This window comes from Danio rerio, chromosome 4, assembly GCF_052040795.2.
Source record: "Danio rerio strain M-AB ecotype USA chromosome 4, GRCz13ab, whole genome shotgun sequence".
NCBI lineage: Eukaryota > Metazoa > Chordata > Actinopteri > Cypriniformes > Danionidae > Danio > Danio rerio.
In genome coordinates, this window is record NC_141024.2 from 45,659,605 (window position 1) to 45,683,731 (window position 24,127).

The 24,127-nt window shown below is 40.5% G+C and overlaps 1 protein-coding gene across 5 annotated transcripts; it reads left to right on the plus strand.

Moving 5' to 3' along the window:
* The first annotated feature begins 49 nt into the window (after positions 1–49).
* On the plus strand, positions 50–21,441 carry LOC148681618 (protein NLRC3-like). Of its 5 annotated transcripts, none has more exons than XM_088650219.1 (8): positions 8,361–8,467; positions 9,374–9,652; positions 11,067–12,885; positions 13,405–13,578; positions 13,683–13,856; positions 14,444–14,617; positions 20,559–20,732; positions 20,849–21,441. In XM_088650219.1, the coding sequence occupies exons 2-8, from the start codon at positions 9,394–9,396 to the stop codon at positions 21,024–21,026; spliced, it is 2,952 nt and encodes a 983-aa protein (XP_088506345.1). In that variant the 5' UTR covers positions 8,361–8,467; positions 9,374–9,393; the 3' UTR covers positions 21,027–21,441. The 5 variants fall into 5 exon arrangements, 4 of the variants coding, with proteins under 4 accessions (XP_088506348.1, XP_088506345.1, XP_088506346.1 ...); XR_015942540.1 differs by lacking the exons at positions 20,559–20,732; positions 20,849–21,441 and adding exons at positions 17,241–17,318; positions 17,397–20,070 and having other exon boundaries at positions 8,362–8,467; XM_088650220.1 differs by lacking the exons at positions 20,559–20,732; positions 20,849–21,441 and adding an exon at positions 17,241–20,071 and having other exon boundaries at positions 8,362–8,467.
* Positions 21,442–24,127: the final 2,686 nt, after the last annotated feature.

The following is a 24,127-nucleotide window of genomic DNA, read 5'->3' on the forward strand; positions in this document are numbered from 1 at the left end:
TTTCATTATTTCTGTCACTTTCATGTTTTATTGAATATATGTGTTGCCTAGTGATAGCTTAACCAAACTTATTCTCCAAGTGTGATAGGCTAATAAAGCATGATGCAGAAGAAGATGCTGCGACAGCAAAAATAACTTTCACTTCATGTTTAAGGCTTCCAGAAAGAGGAAGTATGTTTGCTGTAGAGGAGCCAGCAGGAAAAGAGCCCCTCCCTCAAGCTCAGTTTGTTTTTTCTTCTATCTATTTATTGGGTCTTTTTTGGTCTCAGAGCATTCTGTGCCTGATATGAGCCTTGTATAGCATTGTATAATTGACATGACTTATCTGGGCAGACCCAAAGCTCTGTATATCAAATTATTCCTTTGTATATAATAAATTACTAATAATTTTGCATCAAAGAAATCCTATATACTCACCAGTTACTTTATAAGGTACACCTGTCCAACTGCCTGAGGGTGGGGGGTCGGTAAGGAAAAAAGGGGGGTTAAGTGAAGAGCGTGGGGGAGGTAGGGTTAACAACAACCCAGGCTCATTCTGAAAACGTAGTCCTGTGGACATTTCTGGAGACTGCAAATGATGTAGCCGGAGGTGCGTATGCCTGCATTTTATTTTTGAAGCGAACGCTACGGGGCGGTATGACGCCGTTCCTTTTGGTGCTTACCGACTGACCGCTTACCTCCATGTGGAGGGCTTTCCCGCTGCAACTAGTTTGTCCATTTAGCTCATTGTGTAAGCCGGTGGACTTGAGATGCAGAGAGGAGTTAACCACGATGACGACAATCGGGTTCTAGAAAGAGCAGTTGCAGAAATCACACAAAAACAGAACTAAAAAAATAAAATGAACGAGTAAACAACGGGGTGAGAATGTGGTACAATCTGAAAACGTGATGAAAATCAGACAAGGGCTTTTCTTTTTCAGTGCTGCTCAAAACCCTACCAAGCTGGCCGCCTTGATTGAGAGAATGATGGTCAGAGTCGCTAATAACCAGACTGCAATCTTGATCGCAACAAGATTTGGCCAGACCTGGAGACTAGTGACGGACATTAAACACCTGTGAAATTGGCAGAAATTGACCCAAATTTGAATAACTTCTCTTTTCTTTTGGCTCCCTGTGTTTTTCCTGCCAGACGGCCTCGACTGGAGACAAACAACTGCTCAAGGATAGCAAGGTAAGGAGACCCTCTGAATTCCTGCTCCCTGTCAATGACACTTGTTGGACCCTACAGGCTTACACACACACATACATACACAGCTACAGATAGACTATCACTACCCAGCCTCGCATGGCCGCATCCCACACCTTTGTGTGCTTTCACCCACTGGAGTGGGTAGGCGGATCTGTGAACAGCGCCTCCTGGCTGCAGGACCAGATGGCTGCCCGCCCTCACCGTACTATATCCACATCCCCTGTTCCCATCCCCTGTTGCAATGTTATGTCTTTGTCTATGTGTTTATGGGCTTGATTGCTGGGCCTTTTTTTCTCTTTGATCTCACACTGCCCTAATTCAAGAGCTTTGTTAGAGGGAGTTTTTTTCCTCTCTCCCGATGTATCTACTTCCTCTTTCTAAACGCTAACTTTCTTAGACCGGTCTTCCCATGAATTGTGATGATTGTTTATGGTCAGGGGGAGAATTAAAAAGATCAGATGCCATGTGGTTTGGGCTTTTCACACTGCCATGACAAAAACAGATCTGACTCACATGTGGGCAAAAACATCAGATTCGGGCCACATTGACCTGCAGTGTGATCTAAGCCTAAAAGTCACTCGGCCCTATCATACACCCGCAATGTGGCGCAAGACGCGGCGCAATAGTTGTTTGGTAGTTTCAGCTTGGCGCAAGAGTCGTTTTGAGGCGTTGCGCTACGCTGTTTAAACAGCAAATACATTTGCGCTCATATGTGCGTCCATAGGCGTTCTGGTGATTCTAAGGGCTGATGGAGGGACTTTGGCCAAGACACCGGGGTTACACCCCTACTTTTTCACAAGTAGTGCCATGGGATTTTTTATGACCAGAGAGAGTCAGGACCTCGGTTTAACGTCCCATCTAAAAGACGGCGCTCACTGACAGTGTAGTGTCCCCTTCACTTTTACTGGGGCATTAGGACTCACACAGACCACAGGTTAAGCGCCCCCTGCTGGCCTCACTAACACCACTTCCAACAGCAACCTAGTGTTTCCTAGTGGCCTCCCATCCAGGTACTGACCTGGCTCAGCCCTGCTTAGCTTCAGTGAGTAACCGGTCTTGGGCTGCAGGGTGATATGGCTGATATCATAATATCTATTATTATGATGCTCCAGTTCAAACCTATCTGGACCTAGCTTTGGCAGTTGCGTCACTTCACTCCCATTCATGAATTCACTCGCGGAGCAGCATGGGATACGCACTTCAGAATCTTGACTGAAGTAATAGGTCGGAGACACTGTTGATTGTTGGCTCAGGGAGGCAGATAAGAGGCAAGGAAAATGCTGCAAAGGCAGCTGGCATGTAGGAAAAAGAATGAAGGAGATGAGGTAAAGGAAAAAAGCAAACAAAAAATGTGGAAATGTGAATGAAAGATTAATAAGCACTACTAATTCTATCTATACATCTGTTTCCATACATGTACCGCCGTATCATCACCATCCAGTGGCTGAACTGCGTGCCCTGAGAACTGACCCAGACCTCAACTGCTACTGTCCCAGAAGACCTCAGACCGCACCAACAAAATCCCTACCTCAAGCGAATTGAGGACATCTGTTTAGACTGGAGAAATGGAGGTTAACAGACATCCAGCTGTGTGCTCAACATGCTGAAGACAAGCTGACAGCGAAGCAAGAGCAAGGCAAGAAGACAGCAGAAAAGGAGCTGCATGTGGCTCTGGTACAAGCGGCTAACCAAAGATCCAACCAAGACCTGACAACCAAAGGTATCGCAAGTTCAAAGGTGACAAAGGTGTCAAGGGTGAGAAAGATACCAGAGGATGGAGAAACTGGAATGAAATCTGCAGAGCCTGTGGTGCACGTGACGAGAAACTGTACCAAATGTCTGCGCTTGCCACTTAGATGGACTTTGGTCAAAGGATTGACCCGAAGGTGCAAACAAACAACGAGGAGCTGATGTGCAGAAAGGGAAGAGCAGAAGGGAGAGGGTCTGGGCAAGCAGCCAACAACTACAGTAAAGGGAAGTGAACTTTTTTCACTAACAAGTTTAAATGCAGACACATTTTTATACACACATACACTGACATACTGGCTCTCTGCAATGACGAAAAAGCTTGCACTTCCCTCTGTAATCTTGATTACAGTAATGTTAATCATTTTTCTGATGAAATGGCTTCGTTTTTTAATAATGAAGCATTTTTAATAGCCCTAAATATTCTATGTTGATTGAGACCACTTTGGATGAGTTTAGGTGATAGTGGAGCAAGCAGATCTTGCATACAACCATGTGCCCTGCAGTCTGCATCTGGTTATACAGTGGTTGAGCGATTTACAGCTCCGCTGATCTATGAGACAGCAGACTGGGAGAGCGTTGGGGGGTGGTGGTTAGAATGAAGCAAGCACTTGAAAGTGTTCAGATGTGACTGCATGAATGAAATAGCTGTATCAAGAACTATAACTGCTATTGACAAACTTTGTGCTAAGAATTCTTGCATGATTGACTTTAATGCAGCAGACATACACTCTGCCTTAGCAGAAGAGCCAAATGAATTGTGGGATAAAAGCAATTATGGTACTTTCAATTCTGAAGTTTGCACACCTATTTTTTGTTTAAAAAAGGGATAATGGGCAGCAAAACAGAATTCTGTTTTGTAAAGACCTGTTAATATGTGCTGAAAATGAACAGACGTGTGTAAATGACACTTTGTCTCTCCTTAAGCCCTTAGCTGAGGAGGGCGACAAGGTCAGTTTAGCAAAACTGCAATTTGTCAAAAAAAAAGTAACAATTTTTGGGAAATCTCTGTCTGAAAAAAGGGTGAGAGGTATAAAAAAAAATGTACCTAATTTACTAACAAAAAAACAAATGTCCTTTATAGGAAAGTGCTCAGACTGTCGCATATTCATTCCAAATTATGCAATTACGAACAGCCCCTGAAAGCCCTAACTTTAGGGAAGTGGATCAGATTTATAGATAAGCTAGCCTGGACAACAGGAGCAGAGCAGGCATTTGTAAACATGAAATACAAATGGCTGGGGTACCTATTTTACCTGTTTGAACACAACCATTCGTTCAGATGGTAGATGGTAGATGGAAAGAGTGGATTTATCACGTTATTACTCTTACAGGACCACGGAGGTAGGCTGTGACTTGTGACCTACTTTTTCGAGCAAACTTGACCCCGTAGTAGCAGGCCTGCCACGATGCTTAAGAGCAGTGGCGGCTCGGGAAAAATGCTGTTATGGCTTCAAGAGATTTTGTTGGTTATTCTGATTTAAGATTGATGGTGCTGCACACAGTGTCCATGATACTTCAAAAACAGAAAACATTGCATTTGTCAACAGCTCGCTGACTGCGATATCACACTATCTTTTTAGATATGTCAAATGTGACTGTTAAGTGATGCAGGGGTTTAATTGTTGCTACTCTTTTTCTTACTGAGGAAGATGGGGAGGAACATCAATGTTATTAAACAACACTAGAACAGGTGTGTACACAACGACCTGACATCTCTGACGAATCACTTGAAAATTGTGACAATGTCCACTTTGTGGATGGTTTGGCATTTAAAGATCCACAAACAGGCCAGAATAAGGTTGGTTACGCAGTGACAACTGAATTTGATGTGGTGACCTCTGGATAATTACCAGGGGCCTCATGTATCAACGCTGCGTACGCACAAAAACTTTGCGTACGCCAGGTTTCACGCTCAGAATCGCTCACGTTTGGATTTACTAACAATGAACTGAACGTGGGAATGTGCGCAGCTTCACGGCAGCTTTCTGGCAGGCGTACGCACATTTTTTGTGCGTGTCTGTTTTATTTCCATTGGCGACTCCATAGGCAGTTGTGTTAAAATCTTCTCTACAAAGTGTCTGAGCCTTGCAATGGCAGCTGTATGAGACGGGTTCAGCAGGTATATAAGGTTTCCATACCATACATTTGACCAGCTAAACATTAAAGCACAATTTGCAGCAGTCGCCTGTTTTCCCAATGTAATCTGAGCTATCTACCGCACGCACATTGCTATAAAGACACTATCTGAAGATGAATTTGCATGCGTGAATCAGAAACATTTCCATTCAATAAATGTGCAAATAAAATATTATGCTTATAGATATGAAGTTATTGATGATTCCTACTTGTCTTTCTCATGACAAATAGTTGGCAAAATCTGATATGTAGCGGGGGAAAAAACAAGAAAGAGTTCATCAGACACTGGATTCGAGCCAAGTTCATGCTCAAACATATCAATTCATGATCACATGCATCTTACGAGTAGCGCCACTGAGACTGTTAAGTGTCCAGCAACAATTTACAGATATAAACCACACTATATCTTTTTTAAATGCATTCAGTGCGATGTTCAGACCCAACTGTGTTGACCGCATCAGCTAAACTCTCCCACTCTATTTTTTTCTTTTGTTGTTAATTCCGGAGAACAAACTTGCAAATAACACCGCTTTTCTCCGGTCTACCTCCAAAAGCAGCACCTCCAATTCACATTCTGTTCAAAGTTTCTCTTTTTGCTTGCTTTTGCCATTGCTTTTTCGTTGGGTTTTTCCATTAGCATAGTCATTAGCATATTCATACGGGGGAGGAGGCAGGGAGGAGTTTTGTGCTCGTGCATGTTGCGCTCAGTTTCACGTTCATTCAGATGTACAAAAGAATATGCGTGAGATTCGGCGTACGCAGTGTTTCATACATCTGAATTTTTTTCTGCGTACGCACATTTACAGCTTTGTGCGTACGCAATGTTTTAGTAAGATTTCCACGCAAGTCTTCGTACATGAGGCCCCAGGGCACTATTCTCCACAGGACGCAGAGCTTGTGGCGTTGACAGAAGTATGTAAGTTAATGACAGAAAAGGAAGTCACAGTTTATACAGATTTGAGATATGCGTTTGGGGTAGCTCATGATTTTGGAGCTTTGTGGAAACCGAAAATTTCTGAAATCTGATGTTCGACCAATACTTCATGCTCCTTTCGTGGATGCACTACTAGAGGCGATTTTAATACATAACAAACTGGCCATTTTTAAATGCCCAGCACACTAATAACAAAGATTCTGTATCTGCAGGTATCTCCAGGGCAGATGAGGCAGCAAAAGTCGCAGCATCCCGAGATGAGACAGTTCTGATTGTACTTTATTATCTGCTGACAATAACAACGATGTCTGTTCTTCTTTATAGGACATGGACTGGAGAAAAACAAGTGGAGACAATCTGGCTGCGAGATGAAAGATAGTATGTGGAAGTATGCTGAGGGTAAAGGCTGCACAGGGGAAGGCTGCAGAAAGGCCTTTGCACAGATTGAGGCCTGGTGATTTTGTGGTGCTTGGAGACTGAGGGGAAAGAGCTGGAGAACGAAACGCTGGTTGCGTCCATTCAAAGTTCAACTGACCACTGCAACCACAGTGAAGGTCGTGGAGAGGGTGCTGTGGGTGAATGCTAGCAAACGCAGAAGGGGTTCCATGACCTGAGGAGGATACACGAGGGAGTAGGAGAGGGGCACTGAAGCTGTCTGAAGAAAACAGTGAGTTGCTATCTGAGTGAAGCTAGGTCACAGCTGTGGAGAAACAACAACAAAGCCAAGAGGTGTGTGTGTGTAACTTCTGAGTTTAACAACGACAAGAAAAGAGAGGTGAATAGCTGTGCTTGAAAATCATCAAAGCTGAAAATGCGTTGCCATCCATTCTGTGTGCTGGAATGTGTGGTCTGAGGAGAACAACACTGGTATTGCTGCTAGAGTCACCTCTAATTTAGCTGATTCCATCAAACCATTTCTGACAACCTAGCTCACACGAGAATGGCCGTAAAAGTGCCTGACCGAACTAGCAGTACATGGCTAGACTGGTTTGTCATTCAAAGAGGGAGATTGGATTTATTGGCCCTGTACTGTAGTGTTACCTGTACTGGGGATAGGTCTAATGATATTATGCTGTTTGCCGTGTATATTTAGATTTGTATCATGATCAGTAAGTAGATTGATCACAGCGTCAACATCACATTAGATGGTGAAGATAACTGTATGGACATTGATGATTTTGACTATGACTTTGATGTTAGCGACAGCTATGTGACAGATTGAGGGTGAAAATTAGGTAATGGCTGTTACTTAATTGAAGAATTTCACAAAATTGACGTCTTTGCGAGTAAAATCACTATTTGCTTGCTTAAATGTATTTTGGGTCTGTCCCAACAAAAACAGCAAACCTGATGACTTGACATGTTCTGTTGTTAATCTTAAAAGAGTGATCATTTACATGAAAACTGAGAGAAGAGTGTAAATGTGATGAATATTTAAGAGTGCAGTAACAACAGCGTGTTCCTATGTTTGTGGATGTATTGTAATGGTGAACAAATATTGTGGAGTTTTAGTGATTTGTAACTGATTGAAGCAATGTTTAACAGAATTTATTGTGTATGAAAGAATAATAATGTCAAATTAACAGCCGATTTCTGTGGTTTGAACCTCTGTGGGGTGACTGAGGGTCTGATTTTGGTCAGGAGTGCAATGAAAGAGATTATTCATTTAGCCCGGCTCCCAGGGAAGAGGGATGTTTGTAAAAGTAAATCTTAATGGGTAAACTATATTAAGAGTGTTTGAACATTTCTAGTGTATATGGAGTGTGCAGAAACCTGTTAAATGATTAACATCGTGATTATGAACTGTGTGTGATTTTAGAAACTAGTATATAATGTATTTAGTGTTATCCATGAATGATTAAAAAGAGAGGAATTGTGGTGGAAATTCATTTATATACACTATGATGGTCTGTTCTTTTATTCTTTCATGGATGCACTGTTTAAGTTAGATCAAGTGTGACCACTTTAACATCTGTGTATCACCAGACAAGATCTAGATAAGTACATGGTGATTTAACAAACTACATGTTCGGATAAAATGTAAGGCTGAAATGTTCAAAAATGAAGTGCTGATGTAACTGTGATTCATCCTGTATGTCACTGATGACCTTGTGGGTATTACAAACTTAATAAAAAGAGAAAGCACTATGTTTCCGCATCTCTCTCTCACTGCAGAAACTGTTGTTGATGTATGACTATGTGACCTTCTTTGCAAAGAATAAAACTTTAAAAGACACTTTGGGGAAGAATTTGTCTTATTGACCACTGAGAGAGCCCCTTTAAAGAAAATTGCCATTACACTTATCTACTTGTGTGTCTGGGTTTCTCATCTGACTGGTTATTTCCTCATGTCTCAAACAGGATGTGACGTGTTTTCCTGAGGTGAAAGAGTTTTCAAATGTGTTGGTCAACTCAACAGTTCAGCGGAGTAACAGACAGATCTGCGGGCATTATTTGAGGTGAGAGTTTGCTCTTTCTGTGCTTTATATCATCTATGAGTGTCGTCTGATTATCCGTCGATCATCTCTTTGTTTTTCTGAGACTTTACTGCTGAGCTGAAGACATTCTGAGGATTTCATTTACACCTTTTATTGTCGAGTGTGTTTCTGGAGGAGGATCATAGAAAGCAAAAACCTTCTCATTCTGATACTGAAATCTGTGCTTATGAGTTTTTATTAAGCTCAGCACAGTGGACATTTCTTTAGTTATACTGTTTTAGTGTTTGGATATGCAGTGGAACACAGTCAAATAATTCGCCAAACAGATTCAGAGCATTGAACTTCTCAAACGTACAGGGAAACAGGCCTGGCACAGTTCGGATAGCATAGTGTGTGTGCACCCTTACAAAAGCTACAGAATGCAGAAAACTCGCACTGCAATTAATAACATCTGACCCAAATACTACATTTGACATCTGGTCCATGTCTTGCATGATGCCTTAAAGACGGTGCCACCTATGCCAAACCTGGCCAATGTTTGCCCCACATGCTGTAAGCCAAATCTGGGCAATAATTCTTGCTACCCAGGTACATTCTCAAGCTGCTGCAATGATCTTCCAGTTCTTTTCCCATGTCTGCATTAAACAGCATAAACTGAGCTATAGGTGGCCATGTGTGTCACAATAAAAACAACATGATTCAGAGGATTCTGAGCATGTACAACTGTGTTCCAATATATTAAATTAGTTGTCAGTTTCTTCAGTGTTCACTTTTTAGCAATAATTCCACTTTTTAGTCCACTTTAAGTAGTGACAGTCAATGTGAAGTTTCTCACTGGTTAATTTCCTTTTTCAATTTATAAATAAATGCTCAGGTCCATATGTTAATTGTGAAACTAATGCAGATGTTGTTGCTCTTGTCCTGTAGCTGTGAATGGGTGATGCACCATGGCGAATGTTAAACAGCTGCTCAAGAACTCACTGGATGAACTGGTAGAAGATACACTAAAGGACTTTCAGTGGCATTTAATGAATGACCATAGAGAGATTTCAAAAGCTGAAATGGAGAATGCAGACAGGCGAAATACCGTGGATAAGTTGGTGTCATGTTTTGGATCAGAAAGAGCTGTAAAGATCACAGTGGACACCCTGAGAAAAATAAACCAGAATCAATTAGCTGAAGAGCTGGAGAATACACAGAAGCAAGGTATTGTTTAATTCCCTGTTAAACAAACAAATGTGATCATTTTCAGTTCAAATCTTTCATGTTAAAACCCTGTGCAATGGTTTTTGAGTCAGATGTATTGTCATAACATTTATTGAACTGTTTCTAAGCAATGCATTTAAATACATTTAATATTTTGTATATAGCTAATGTATGTAAATATATTGTTTATCTTCGTTCATCTGAATTTGTTACATTATTTATATGTGCAATTGTTCTTTTTTGTAATAGGAAGCACAAGACATATCTATGTTAATGAACAAAGTAAAACAAGAATGAAGAAGCTTAGAATAAGTTGGAAAACAAACATTTCTGAAACAGGAACACCTTGTAAAGCCAGCTCACACTGTCCGTAATGTCTGTAGTGTATGAGTGTGTATGGATGTTTCCCAGAGATGGGTTTGCAGCTGAAAGGGCATCAGCTGCGTAAAATATGTGCTGGATAAGTCAGCGGTTCATTCTGCTGTGGCGACCCCAGATTAATGAAGGGACTAAGCCGAAAAGAAACTGAATTAATAAATGAATTCTACTCTTATTAAAGTTTATATAATAATTGGATTCCTGTAGTGTTCCCTCATTTTTTGTCATCAGCAGTCTGCATAGCTGTTGAAATAATTGAGCATTAGCAGAATCATAATCCAACTACAAGATCTCTATCAAGCCTTTTACACAATTCTTTACAAAGAGAGAAGACCTCCACAGATACAACTATCAAAACAATCATTTACTACTCATTTGCTCAAACAGAATAAACAATGATGGAATATAGAGTTGAGCAAAGGAAAACAAGAACAAAGATCAGTTGTAAAATAAACATTACTGGAACAAGAACACATTGTAAAGCCGGCTCACACTGTGCATTTCTTAAATAATAATGAAGTTGTCCTTGGATCTCGCTTTGGAGGGCTTGAGCCCCTGCAGTTTTTCTTCTTCAAATGAAAGAGCCTTTTTTCTGGGGACAAAAACTATTTTTTTTTCTTTTAAAAATAAAATATCTCTATATTTGTGTGCATGTTTTGTTTGCAGACAGTTGTTCCTGTGGGGAAAAATAAAAATAACTAAATAAATTGAAAGGTCAGGAAACATTGAGACAGCAAATGATCAGCAGAGTAGGAAGTAACTGAAAAACCTGTAATAGACACACTTTAATTCTGGAGAATTATTTTTGAAACATCCTGCATTATTCTGAGTAATCAACTTTATTTACATCAATACAATATAAGATTCAAGTCAAATCAGCTACCCCTGCTCATTCCACATACCATACAGGTGTCACGTCATTTAAATGATGAAACAAATGACTTCATCAGTGCTGTTGTTATTTTTTAATATTGTAAAGCACAGGACATAATTATAATTCACTTTAATAAAAACACTTTTCCTCTCTCTTGTAAAGGTGCAGCTTCAGAGACCTGTAAATCCCCTCCTGTTGATTACACAAACACCAGCCGTGAACTAAAGGAGAAGTTAAAGGAGGACTATAAGCAGATATTGATTGGTAATTTACAGACGGGTCACCAGAAGAACCTGGATGATATTTACACTGATCTATATGTGGTGGAGAACGAGACTGGAGGAAGAGAGAATGACCATGAGGTGATACAGATAGAGTCAAAACACAACCAACAGACAGCCAAAGATAAACCACTCAAGTGTAATGACATGTTTAAAGTTCAGCCTGACACAGGTCAACAAAACAGAAGAGTCCTGACACTGGGGATCGCAGGAGTGGGAAAGACTGTCTCTGTCGGAAAATTCATCCTTGACTGGGCTGAAGAAAAAGACAATCAGGAAATAGTCTTCATATTTCCACTGCCGTTCCGTAGACTGAATCTGATTAAAGAAAAAAAGTACAGTCTCATAGGTCTACTTAACAAGTACTTCTTTAGCAGTGGAGGACTGAGCTCTCTTCCTAAAAAACAAGGCAAGGTCATGTTCATCTTTGATGGACTGGATGAATATCGCTTTGAATTTAACTTTAAAGAGGATGATGGCTTTACAGATGTTAATAAGGAAATGACAGTGAGTAAGATAGTTACACATCTCTTAAAGAGAGAGCTGCTTCGCTCTTCCCTCATCTGGATCACATCCAGACCAGCAGCAGCCAGTCTGATACCCCGAAACTACGTTGATCAGGTCACAGAGGTGCGAGGATTCAATGATGAGCAGAAGGAGCAGTACTTTATCAAAAACAGCAGTCCTGAGGTTGCTGGAATCATCATCGGCCACATCAAGAAATCCAGGAGTCTGTATATCATGTGCCACATCCCCGTCTTCTGCTGGATCTCTCTCACTGTTCTTCAGCCTCTGCTGGGTCAAGAGAGCAATGAAAAAACACCCACAACTCTCACAGGGATGTACACCAGCTACTTACTGTCTCAAAAGCAACAGATGAAAGAAAAATACAGCAACGATGCTGAACCTGAAGCCAAGGCCTGGTCTTTTAAAGACATTGTTCTGAAGCTTGGGAAACTGGCCTTTAAACAGCTGCAGAAAGGACAACTGATTTTCTACAAAACAGATCTGGAGAAGTGTGGACTAGATGTCAAGGAAGGGTCTGTGTTCTCTGGATTATGTACTCGAATGTTTCAGGAGGAAAACCCCATTGCAGGGGAACAGGTTTACAGTTTTGTTCATCTCAGCGTTCAGGAGTTCATCGCTGCTCTCTATGTGTTTTTCACTTACAAAAAGAAGGAGGCAAATCTATTTCTTGATTCCTGGAAAAAGGAACTGACATGGAAACTCTCTACAAAGACCCTGTTTAAACTTCATAAGGATGCAGTCGAGAAGACTTTACAAAGCAAGAATGGACACCTGGACCTTTTCCTCCGGTTCCTGCTGGGTCTCTCTCTGGAGTCTAATCAGAGTGACCTGAAGCAGCTCCTGCCAGGACTGAAGCTCAAAACTGAGAACATCAAAGACACGACTGACTATATCAAAGAGAAAATAGAGGAGGAGAAATCAGCAGAGAGGACCATCAACCTCTTCTACTGTCTGAATGAACTGAAGGATGACTTTGTGGAGGAACTCCAGAAGAGTCTTAGCTCTGGAAATCTTACAACACAGGATCTGTCCTCTGCTCAGTGGTCGGCTCTGGTGTTTGTGCTCCTGATGTCAGAAGAGACTCAAGAGAAGTTTGAACTGCAGAAATACAGAAGATCTGATGAAGCACTGATGAGACTGATACCAGTGGTCAAAAACACCACAAGAGCACTGTAAGAGTTTTCTGGATACACTCATGCCCATTTCACACATCGATTTGCAACACATCTGCAACCCATGAGTCATATGTGTGCAGTGCAGAAACAGCACAGACTATTTGTGCTTTCACATCAAATATGTATTACTGATCTCCTGCTGTATACAATATCTGTTCTCCTTATGTTTACTCCATTTTCAGACATTCTTTTCAATACTTTTACTCTCTTTTTACACAATACAATAATATAATCTCATTTCAAAACTGATAGCTCTAATATGTTAACATGAGTTTGGCAAAAGTTTTTAATAATGATAACTAATAATTAATTATCACACACAAATGTGAATTGTTAGCTAAAGAATAATTTTATGTTTATTTTACAGCCCTGGATTCTCCCTTAAATTCAGTATTTACAGAATCCTTATAGTGATTTTACCTTTGCTTAAACTAAAACACAACATTCAATTAATTGTGTCTCTGCTCTGGATTAATAGATAAATGCAAAATCATTAATTCTGTTTGTCCCTCACAGCCTTCAGGGCTGTAATCTTACTGTTCAGTGCTGTGAGAGTTTGTCTTTAGCTCTACAATCCTCAAACTGTGTGCTGAGAGAGCTGGACCTGAGTAACAATGACCTGCAGGATTCAGGAGTGAAGCTTCTCTCTGATGGACTGAAGAGTCCAAACTGTAAACTAGAAACACTGAGGTCTGAGTTCAAACACCTGATTGACTGATTGATTATAATTATTATTTGCATGAAGTGAATGACAAAAATACACTGTAAATTTGATTTGTTTTCTTATTTCTCAGATTTGTCCTGTGTAAACTCACTGCTTATTCTTGTGAGAGTTTGTCTTCAGCTCTACAATCCTCAAACTGTGTGCTGAGAGAGCTGGACCTGAGTAACAATGACCTGCAGGATTCAGGAGTGAAGATTCTCTCTGATGGACTGAAGAGTCAACACTGTAAACTGAAGACACTGAGGTCTGAGTTCAAACTGTTATGTTCGTAAAGATGACACAAAATGTACTAGAACTGTTATACTCCTATTGTTGTCCTTCACTTTCCTGTTCTACAAAACTCACACTCTGACAAAAACTTGTGATCCTGTCTGTCCAAACTCTTAAAGTGACCTGCGCTCTTTAATTATTACTTGTATAATGAACACATTACTCTACTTAAATTCAAGATAATGATCAACTAAATATGCAACACAAACACCTGATTGATTGATTGATTGATTGACTGACTGATTAATTATAATTATTATTTACATCAGATGAATGGCTAAAAATTAAACTGTAAATTTGATTTAAATCCTTATATCTCAGATTTGTCCTGTGTAAACTCACTGCCAATTCTTGTGAGAGTTTGTCTTCACCTCTACAATCCTCAGACTGTGTCCAGAGAGAGCTTTAAGGATTCTCCCTAAAATTAACTATTTACAGAGTCCATATAGCGATTTTTATCTTTTCTCAAACTAATACACACCATTCAATTGTTTTTTGTCTCTGCTCTGAATTACCCCTGCTAGATAAATGCAAAATCAATATTTCTGCTTTTCCTCACAGCCTACAGGGCTGTAAACTCACTGTTCAGTGCTGTGAGAGTTTGTCTTCAGCTCTACAATCCTCAAACTGTGTGCTGAGAGAGCTGGACCTGAGTAACAATGACCTGCAGGATTCAGGAGTGAAGAAGCTCTCTGATAGACTGAAGAGTCAACACTGTAAACTGGACACACTAAGGTAAAAAAAAAAAATGTTTTCATAAAATATATGCTGCCATAATTTACTTTTACATTGTGAAATGTCACAAAGTATAAGGTGGTGAGAAAAATATGCTGCCATGTATTTTATTGTTATGATTATTTAGTGTACGTATTTCATATTTCAAGTGTGTAATGAAATCAAACATGAGAAAAGCCTTTGTTTAAAGAGCACCTGTATTTACAAGATGCTATATTGCTCTTAAGTGTCTGTGAAATTTCTACTCAAAACATCATTAGTTCATGTTGATTGGAATTTAGAGAAGGTCTAAATGAGCTGTTTTGGGGCACTCACTTCAAACTAAACCGAACATCAAATTAAAATGTCATCATTTCAAACAAAATCCTGCCAAAATGAAGTTGTTTTTGAGTTTGTTTGGTCAGATTGAAACAGCTCCCCCAACAATTTGCTTTGGCTCCTTAACACCTATGACAGGCCATTGGTCTGTGGTGATTACACAATAGGTGGGTGTGTTCTGGAGCTCCGCCTTCTTTGAATTGCAATTCCTCCCCTAATTTGCTTCTTAATCCATGGTTGGCAGTTAAGAGAACAACAACAACACTAGTCACCTGATACACTAGAGCAGTGGTCACCAAACTTGTTCCTGGAGGGCCGGTGTCCTGCAGATTTTAGCTCCAACCCTAATCAAACACACCTGAACAAGCTAATCAAGGTCTTGCTAGGTGTAATTGAAACATCCAGGCAGGTGTGTTGAGGCAAGTTGGAGCTAAAACCTGCAGGGACACCGGCCCTCTAGGACCGAGATTGGTGACCCCTGCACTAGAGGGTCAGGTAGCAGAGCTTAAGACTTCTGTGTCAAGCGCACACGTATGCTACGGCGCAGCCTACGCATGGACGCATAGCCCTCGCCATGGCCATCGGCGTCGCTGACATGCACCTCTCAAAAATGTAACTAAACATAACAACTATGCGTAGCGAAAGCTCTGTGATTAGTCAGCTTGGTATCGCTGATAAGTGTTGGCTTGACCAAAAGCTGCACGAGTCCGTTGGAGCGCGTCTTTACAAAGTGCAGAGTCCCGTGAAGTAGCTCCAGATGAAAAGTTTTGTTTTGAGTTTACCTCATGATTAAAGTTGTGGCACGTCTGCCTGTTCCTTCCTCAAAATGAGCGAGTTTGAACCACTTGTGCTTTAAAGAAGCGTTTAGAACAAACAAAACACCAGTGAAGAGACTCGACACAGAGGAACATTAACACTTCACTGCCAGCTAGCGTTTTAGAAGTGTTATTGCAGAGCAACACAAACAGCACGCTGAGGTATGAAGGCACACCTACTAATGAATGAATGAGAATTTATGAATAATATTCTTAATCTCAGTCCTTGTGATAAGTGTCATTAGCTCAGTTATGTCATTTCAAATGCAAATCTTCGCTTTATGACAATGCTTATATGACAACAACAAATACATCATACCGTGTGTGTATGTATAATTATAACTTGACATTACCAAGTGAACATAAACCTGTCATAAACATGCTTGTCTAGTGGACATTATTATTGTGTCATGAATTTTAAAACAGCGTCACTTTAATGTAATTAATGTCATTAAACATTCATGATGCTGTTCTACATTTATTTGACAGCAAACTAACAGTTTTAATGACAAATTCAGTCTGTTCCACTAAAAGAAATGATCATAATAAAGTTCATGACACAATTCTAACGGCCTCTTGACAATCATGTTTATGACAGATTTATGAAGTTGGCTTGGCAATGACAAGTTACACAACACAGACATCTTAAACAATGTCGTCTCTGCATTTATAATGGCATAACTAAGGTAATGATACTTAATGACAATAGTACCGTTTGACATGTGAAATTTCATTTAATTATAGCAACAAATATGTCAAAGCACAAGTACGACCCTGAATATGTAAAGTATTGATTTACATATATTGTCAACAAAAAAGCCTCAAAGCCTCAGTGTGTCATAAGTAGTGAGGTGCTTTCACAAGAGAGCCTAAAACCTTTTAAATTAAAACGACATTTAGAAACCAGACAACATGTTTTATTAACAGTTTAGTTCATGGTAACTGAACCTTTCCCTACACTAACCACTGTTCACAGTATTTGTAATTTTTACTTTGTAATATTTCTATAATTTGATGCATTTTGTTAAATGATAGCAATAAAACATAATATATTTGTAAGTCTTGGTGATTTTCTTATGATTTATCTGTCACTACTTGTGTATGTTGAACACTTAAAACTCCCCACACAGACTCTCTTCCATACCCCTCACCGCACACCATCAATATATAGCATGCACTGCACTTTAACCAATCCATACATGAAACAATACTGCCTACAACCATGTGGACACCTATTCATTGTACATATCGCTGTCGATTTTACATTGTCGTTGTAGTTTGCACTGTCTGTAGTTTGCACTGTCTGTAGTTTGCACTGTCTGTAGTTTGCACTGTCGTTGTATTTGCACTCTTTGTATTTTGTACTGTCTGGAGCCAGCACTTAAGCTTTTCACTCATCATAGCACACATGCTGCTGATGATGTAACAATAAAAGTGATTTGATTTGATAACAATGTAAATTAATTATAACTCCTAAAATTGTATTATAGTTCCTAAAAATTTGGGTCACGACTTGATGACCATGTAAAAATGCAGTGGAGGACTGAGCTCTCTTCCAGAAGAACAAGGTAAAGTCATGTTCATCTTTGATGGACTGGATGAATATCGCTTTGAATTGAACTTTAAAGAGGATGATGGATTTACAGATGTTGATAAGGAAATGACAGTGAGTGAGATAGTAACGCATCTCTTAAAGAGAGAGATGCTTCGCTCTTCCCTCATCTGGATCACATCCAGACCAGCAGCAGCCAGTCTAATACCCCAAGACTACATTGATCAGGTGACTGAGGTGCGAGGATCCAATGATAAGCAGAAGGAGCAGTACTTCATCAAAAACAGCAGTCCTGAGGTTGCTGGAAACATCATCTGTCACATCAGGAAATCCAGGAGTCTGTACATCATGTGCCACATCCCCGTCTTCTGCTGGATCTCTCTCACTGTTCTTCAGCCTCTGCTGGGTCAAGAGAGCAATGAAAAAACACCCACAACTCTCACAGAGATGTACACCAGCTACTTACTGTCTCAAAAGCAACAGATGAAAGAAAAATACAGCAACGATTCTGAACCTGAAGCCAAGGCCTGGTGTTTTGAAGACATTGTTCTGAAGCTTGGGAAACTGGCCTTTGAACAGCTGGAGGAAGGACAATTGATTTTCTACAAAACAGATCTGGAGACGTGTGGCCTAGATGTCAAGGAAGGGTCTGTGTTCTCTGGATTATGTACTCGAATGTTTCAGGAGGAAAACCCCATTGCAGGGGAACAGGTTTACAGTTTTGTTCATCTCAGAGTTCAGGAGTTCCTCGCTGCTCTCTATGTGTTTTTCACTTACAAAGACAAGGAGGCAAATCCATTTCTTGATTCCAGGAAAAAGGAACTGGCATGGAAACTCTCTACAAAGACCCTGTTTAAACTTCATAAGGATGCAGTCAAGAAGACTTTGCAAAGCACCTGGACCTTTTCCTCCGGTTCCTGCTGGGTCTCTCTCTCGAGTCTAATCAGAGTGACCTGAAGAAGTTCCTGCCAGGACTGAAGCTTAAAACTGAAAACATCAAAGACACGACTGACTATATCAAAAAGAAAATAGAGGAGGAGAAATCAGCAGAGAGGACCATCAACCTCTTCCACTGTCTGAATGAACTGAAAGATGACTTTGTGGAGGAACTCCAGAAGAGTCTGAGCTCTGGAAATCTTACAGCACAGGATCTGTCCTCTGCTCAGTGGTCAGGTCTGGTGCTCTTTTTACACATTGTCTTTTAACACACACACACACACACACACACACACACACACACACACACACACACACACACACACACACACACACACGTGATACACACAAAGTGTATATAAAATTGTGTTGTTTACATTTATTTATTAGGGTTTAATAATTTTTAGATATGTTCGTGCAGAATTTGTTTGCAAAATAGTGGACATTTGCGTTTTCAAGGAGAGGACTTTTATTTTAACACTCAATCCGGGAATGGGGTATATGCCGAAGCATGCTAATAGGACTTTTAATTTGCCATTAACCTGGGTTAAGCGCTTCCGGCTAATTGAATGCCAATGCAAAATCCGGTGCGTTTAAGGTCTGTTTTCTCTAAAAATCAGCAATCTCCACTGGCTGAGTGATATCCGATTTAAAGTGGGTCTCAGATTGTACAAGAAGCACTGCATTACATTACATTTCCCCCGTCATATCTTTATAATATGAGCATTTATTTTACCCCAGTATATTCAATGGAGCTTCTGCGTTAGCCTGCCGATTCTGACGGGCTTGTGTGAGTAAACGGCTTTTTGTCTCGTTTTACGCTTGAACAACTAAATAAATGCTACAGTTTATTTAACTGAATGTATTTTAATGACATTATAACATCGATGCTGTATAAGGAACTGTATAAAATGGAAAAAAGTTCACAATAACAGGTCACCGGAAGTGTATCAGCATGGGAACAGCACTAGCTCAGCATATACCCTATTTACCACAGTAAACATGCTCTCTCTCAGATCGCCAGAGGAGCTGCAAGGGAGCAGACGTGACTCCGTGGTTTTCATTTTATTATCCTGTTTTACAGGTAAATATGGACAAACTAAACATACTATTACAGTAAAAATTTATTATTTTCATGTGTGGAATATGTTTAAGTGTATGAGGTGATTTAAGAGTATGTTTTAGTGCCGATTATATGTTATGTTTGCACTAATGTACAAAAATAAGTTAAGTGTGCTCCAGTGATCGCTATAGCAGTCTATGTTATTGTATTATTTATTTTAAGAGGAAATCTGTTAGTTTAGGCACGTAAAGAGTTAATTTATTGCGATTAAAAGGCTCCCTGAGGCTCTCACAGCACTCGCGTTTGGCACACTTAAGGGTCACGTGACCACTCACTGAAGGGAAGCAGAGAGCTGCTGCAGCTAAGGGGTTTTTCTGATTTGCCTCCATATGAGAGCAAATGGTGTAGTTCAGCTCATATTGAAATAAGAGTAAGAGTATTGGTGAATTTATACTAGTTTTACAGCTTTATGTGTACATTTATGAATAATATATTTGTAATTAATAATTGTTAATACTGATTAATATGTTTATTGAGTATTTTATGGAAAACTAAAAGGGGAAAATTGAGAAAATGAGACAGAGTGTGATTGATTTTTGATGTTGTGGACACTAGAGTGATTATATGGTTGATGTTATCTGTTCTAATGTGACAATATGTGAGAGACAGACAGTATATTGTCAATTGTAAATTATTTAAAAGCAAATTTATTGTTATTTTCTGATGCTGTACAATAAATGAGCAGATCGCCAGAGGAGCTGCAAGGGAGCAGACGTGACTCCGTGGTTTTCATTTCATTATCCTGTTTTACAGTTAAACGGTAATCTGTCTGCTGGGTCTTTGGAGGCAGGGCCTGCAACACACACACACACCCACACACACACACATATATATATATATATATATATATATATATATATATATATATATATATATATATATATATATATATATATATATATATATAGATGGTGTGCATTTCAAAACTGATAGCTCTAATATGTTAACATGAGTTTGGAAAAAGTTTTTAATAATGATAACTAATAATTAATTATCACACAAAACTGTGAATTGTTAGCTAAAGAATAATTTTATGTTTATTTTACAGCCTTGGATTCTCCCTTAAATTCAGTATTTACAGAGTACATATGGTGATTTCACCTTTGCTCAAACTAAAACACAACATTCAAGTGTTTTTGTCTCTGCTCTGGATTAATAGATAAATGCAAAATCATTAATTCTGTTTGTCCCTCACAGCCTACAGAGCTGTAATCTTACTGTTCAGTGCTGTGAGAGTTTGTCTTCAGTTCTACAATCCTCAAACTGTGTGCTGAGAGAGCTGGACCTGAGTAACAATGACCTGCAGGATTCAGGAGTGAAGAAACTCTCTGATGGACTGAAGAGTCCAGACTGTAAACTGAAGATACTGAGGTCTGAATTCAAACACCTGACTGACTGATTGATTGATTGATTATAGTTATTATTTACATGAAGTGAATGACAAAAAAATACAATATAAATTTGATCTGTTTTCTTTTATTTCTCAGATTTGTTACGTGTAAACTCACTGCTGATTCCTGTGAGAGTTTGTCTTCAGTTCTACAATCCTCAAACTGTGTGCTGAGAGAGCTGGACCTGAGTAACAATGACCTGCAGGATTCAGGAGTGAAGAAGCTCTCTGATGGACTGAAGAGTCAACACTGTAAACTGGAGACACTGAGGTAAATGATTCTCCACTCTACAATAACTTCAAAAATATTTCAAAATAGCCCACATTATTTCATATTAGAGCTTTTTATGCTTAAACATGTTAACCCTGGGTGATACTAAACCCCAAATGACAGGAATTATGGTTTATCAGTAATTATGTTTCTCACTGCTCACACTATACCTGTAATTAACAAATAACCACCCAGAGTATTAATTATAAGATGATTTATTAACTGTACATCCTGCATAAATGTAGGAGCGCCAGAAAAAATGTAGGAGCGCCAGAATAAATGCAGGAGCTCCAGAATAAATGCAGGAGCGCCAGAATAGATGTAGGAGCGCCAGAATAAATGCAGGAGCGCCAGAATAAATGTAGGAGCGCCAGAATAAACGCAGGAGCGCCAGAATAAATGCAGGAGCGCCAGAATAAATGTAGAAGCGCCAGAATAAATGCAGGAGCGCCAGAATAAATGCAGGAGCGCCAGAATAAATGTAGGAGCGCCAGAATAAATGCAGGAGCGCCAGAATAAATGCAGGAGCGCCAGAATAGATGTAGGAGCGCCAGAATAAATGCAGGAGCGCCAGAATAAATGTAGGAGCGCCAGAATAAACGCAGGAGCGCCAGAATAAATGCAGGAGCGCCAGAATAAATGTAGAAGCGCCAGAATAAATGCAGGAGCGCCAGAATAAATGCAGGAGCGCCAGAATAAATGTAGGAGCGCCAGAATAAATGCAGGAGCGCCAGAATAAATGCAGGAGCGCCAGAATAAATGTAGAAGCGCCAGAATAAATGCAGGAGCACCAGAATAAATGCAGGAGCTCCAGAATAAATGCAGGAGCTCCAGAATAAATGCAGGAGCGCCAGAATAGATGTAGGAGCGCCAGAGTAAATGTAGCAGTGCCAGAATAAATGCAGGAGCACCAGAGTAAATGTAGGAGCGCCACAATAAATGCAGGAGCACCAGAATAAATGTAGGAGCGCCAGAATAAACGCAGGAGCGCCAGAATAAACGCAGGAGCGCCAGAATAAATGTAGAAGCGCCAGAATAAATGCAGGAGCGCCAGAATAAATGCAGGAGCGCCAGAATAAATGTAGGAGCGCCAGAATAAATGCAGGAGCGCCAGAATAAATGCAGGAGCACCAGAATAAATGCAGGAGCTCCAGAATAAATGCAGGAGCTCCAGAATAAATGCAGGAGCGCCAGAATAGATGTAGGAGCGCCAGAGTAAATGTAGGAGCGCCACAATAAATGCAGGAGCACCAGAATAAATGTAGGAGCGCCAGAATAAATGCAGGAGCACCAGAGTAAATGTAGGAGCGCCACAATAAATGCAGGAGCACCAGAATAAATGTAGGAGCGCCAGAATAAATGCAGGAGTACCAGAATAAATGTAGGAGCGCCAGAATAAATGCAGGAGCGCCAGAATAAATGTAAGAGTGCCAGAATAAATGTAGGAGCGCCAGAATAAATGCAGTAGCGCCAGAATAAATGCAGGAGCGCCAGAATAAATGCAGGAGCGCCAGAATAAATGTAGGAGCGCCAGAATAAATGCAGGAGCGCCAGAATAAATGCAGGAGCACCAGAATAAATGCAGGAGCTCCAGAATAAATGCAGGAGCTCCAGAATAAATGCAGGAGCGCCAGAATAGATGTAGGAGCGCCAGAGTAAATGTAGCAGTGCCAGAATAAATGCAGGAGCACCAGAGTAAATGTAGGAGCGCCACAATAAATGCAGGAGCACCAGAATAAATGTAGGAGCGCCAGAATAAATGCAGGAGTACCAGAATAAATGTAGGAGCGCCAGAATAAATGCAGGAGCGCCAGAATAAATGTAAGAGTGCCAGAATAAATGTAGGAGCGCCAGAATAAATGCAGTAGCGCCAGAATAAATGCAGGAGCGCCAGAATAAATGTAAGAGTGCCAGAATAAATGTAGGAGCGGCAGAATAAATGCAGGAGCACCAGAATAAATGCAGGAGCGCCAGAATAAATGTAGGAGCGCCAGAATAAATGCAGGAGCTCCAGAATAAATGCAGGAGCGCCAGAATAAATGCAGGAGCTCCAGAATAAATGCAGGAGCTCCAGAATAAATGCAGGAGCGCCAGAATAAATGCAGGAGCTCCAGAATAAGTGCAGGAGTGCCAGAATAAATGCAGGAGCGCCAGAATAAATGCAGGAGCGCCAGAATAAATGTAGGAGCTCCAGAATAAGTGCAGGAGTGCCAGAATAAATGCAGGAGCTCCAGAATAAATGCAGGAGCACCAGAGTAAATGTAGGAGCGCCACAATAAATGCAGGAGCGCCAGAATAAATGCAGGAGTACCAGAATAAATGTAGGAGCGCCAGAATAAATGCAGGAGCGCCAGAATAAATGTAAGAGTGCCAGAATAAATGTAGGAGCGCCAGAATAAATGCAGTAGCGCCAGAATAAATGCAGGAGCGCCAGAATAAATGCAGGAGCGCCAGAATAAATGTAGGAGCGCCAGAATAAATGCAGGAGCGCCAGAATAAATGCAGGAGCACCAGAATAAATGCAGGAGCTCCAGAATAAATGCAGGAGCTCCAGAATAAATGCAGGAGCGCCAGAATAGATGTAGGAGCGCCAGAGTAAATGTAGCAGTGCCAGAATAAATGCAGGAGCACCAGAGTAAATGTAGGAGCGCCACAATAAATGCAGGAGCACCAGAATAAATGTAGGAGCGCCAGAATAAATGCAGGAGTACCAGAATAAATGCAGGAGCGCCAGAATAAATGCAGGAGCGCCAGAATAAATGTAAGAGTGCCAGAATAAATGTAGGAGCGCCAGAATAAATGCAGTAGCGCCAGAATAAATGCAGGAGCGCCAGAATAAATGTAAGAGTGCCAGAATAAATGTAGGAGCGGCAGAATAAATGCAGGAGCACCAGAATAAATGCAGGAGCGCCAGAATAAATGTAGGAGCGCCAGAATAAATGCAGGAGCTCCAGAATAAATGCAGGAGCGCCAGAATAAATGCAGGAGCTCCAGAATAAATGCAGGAGCTCCAGAATAAATGCAGGAGCGCCAGAATAAATGCAGGAGCTCCAGAATAAGTGCAGGAGTGCCAGAATAAATGCAGGAGCTCCAGAATAAATGCAG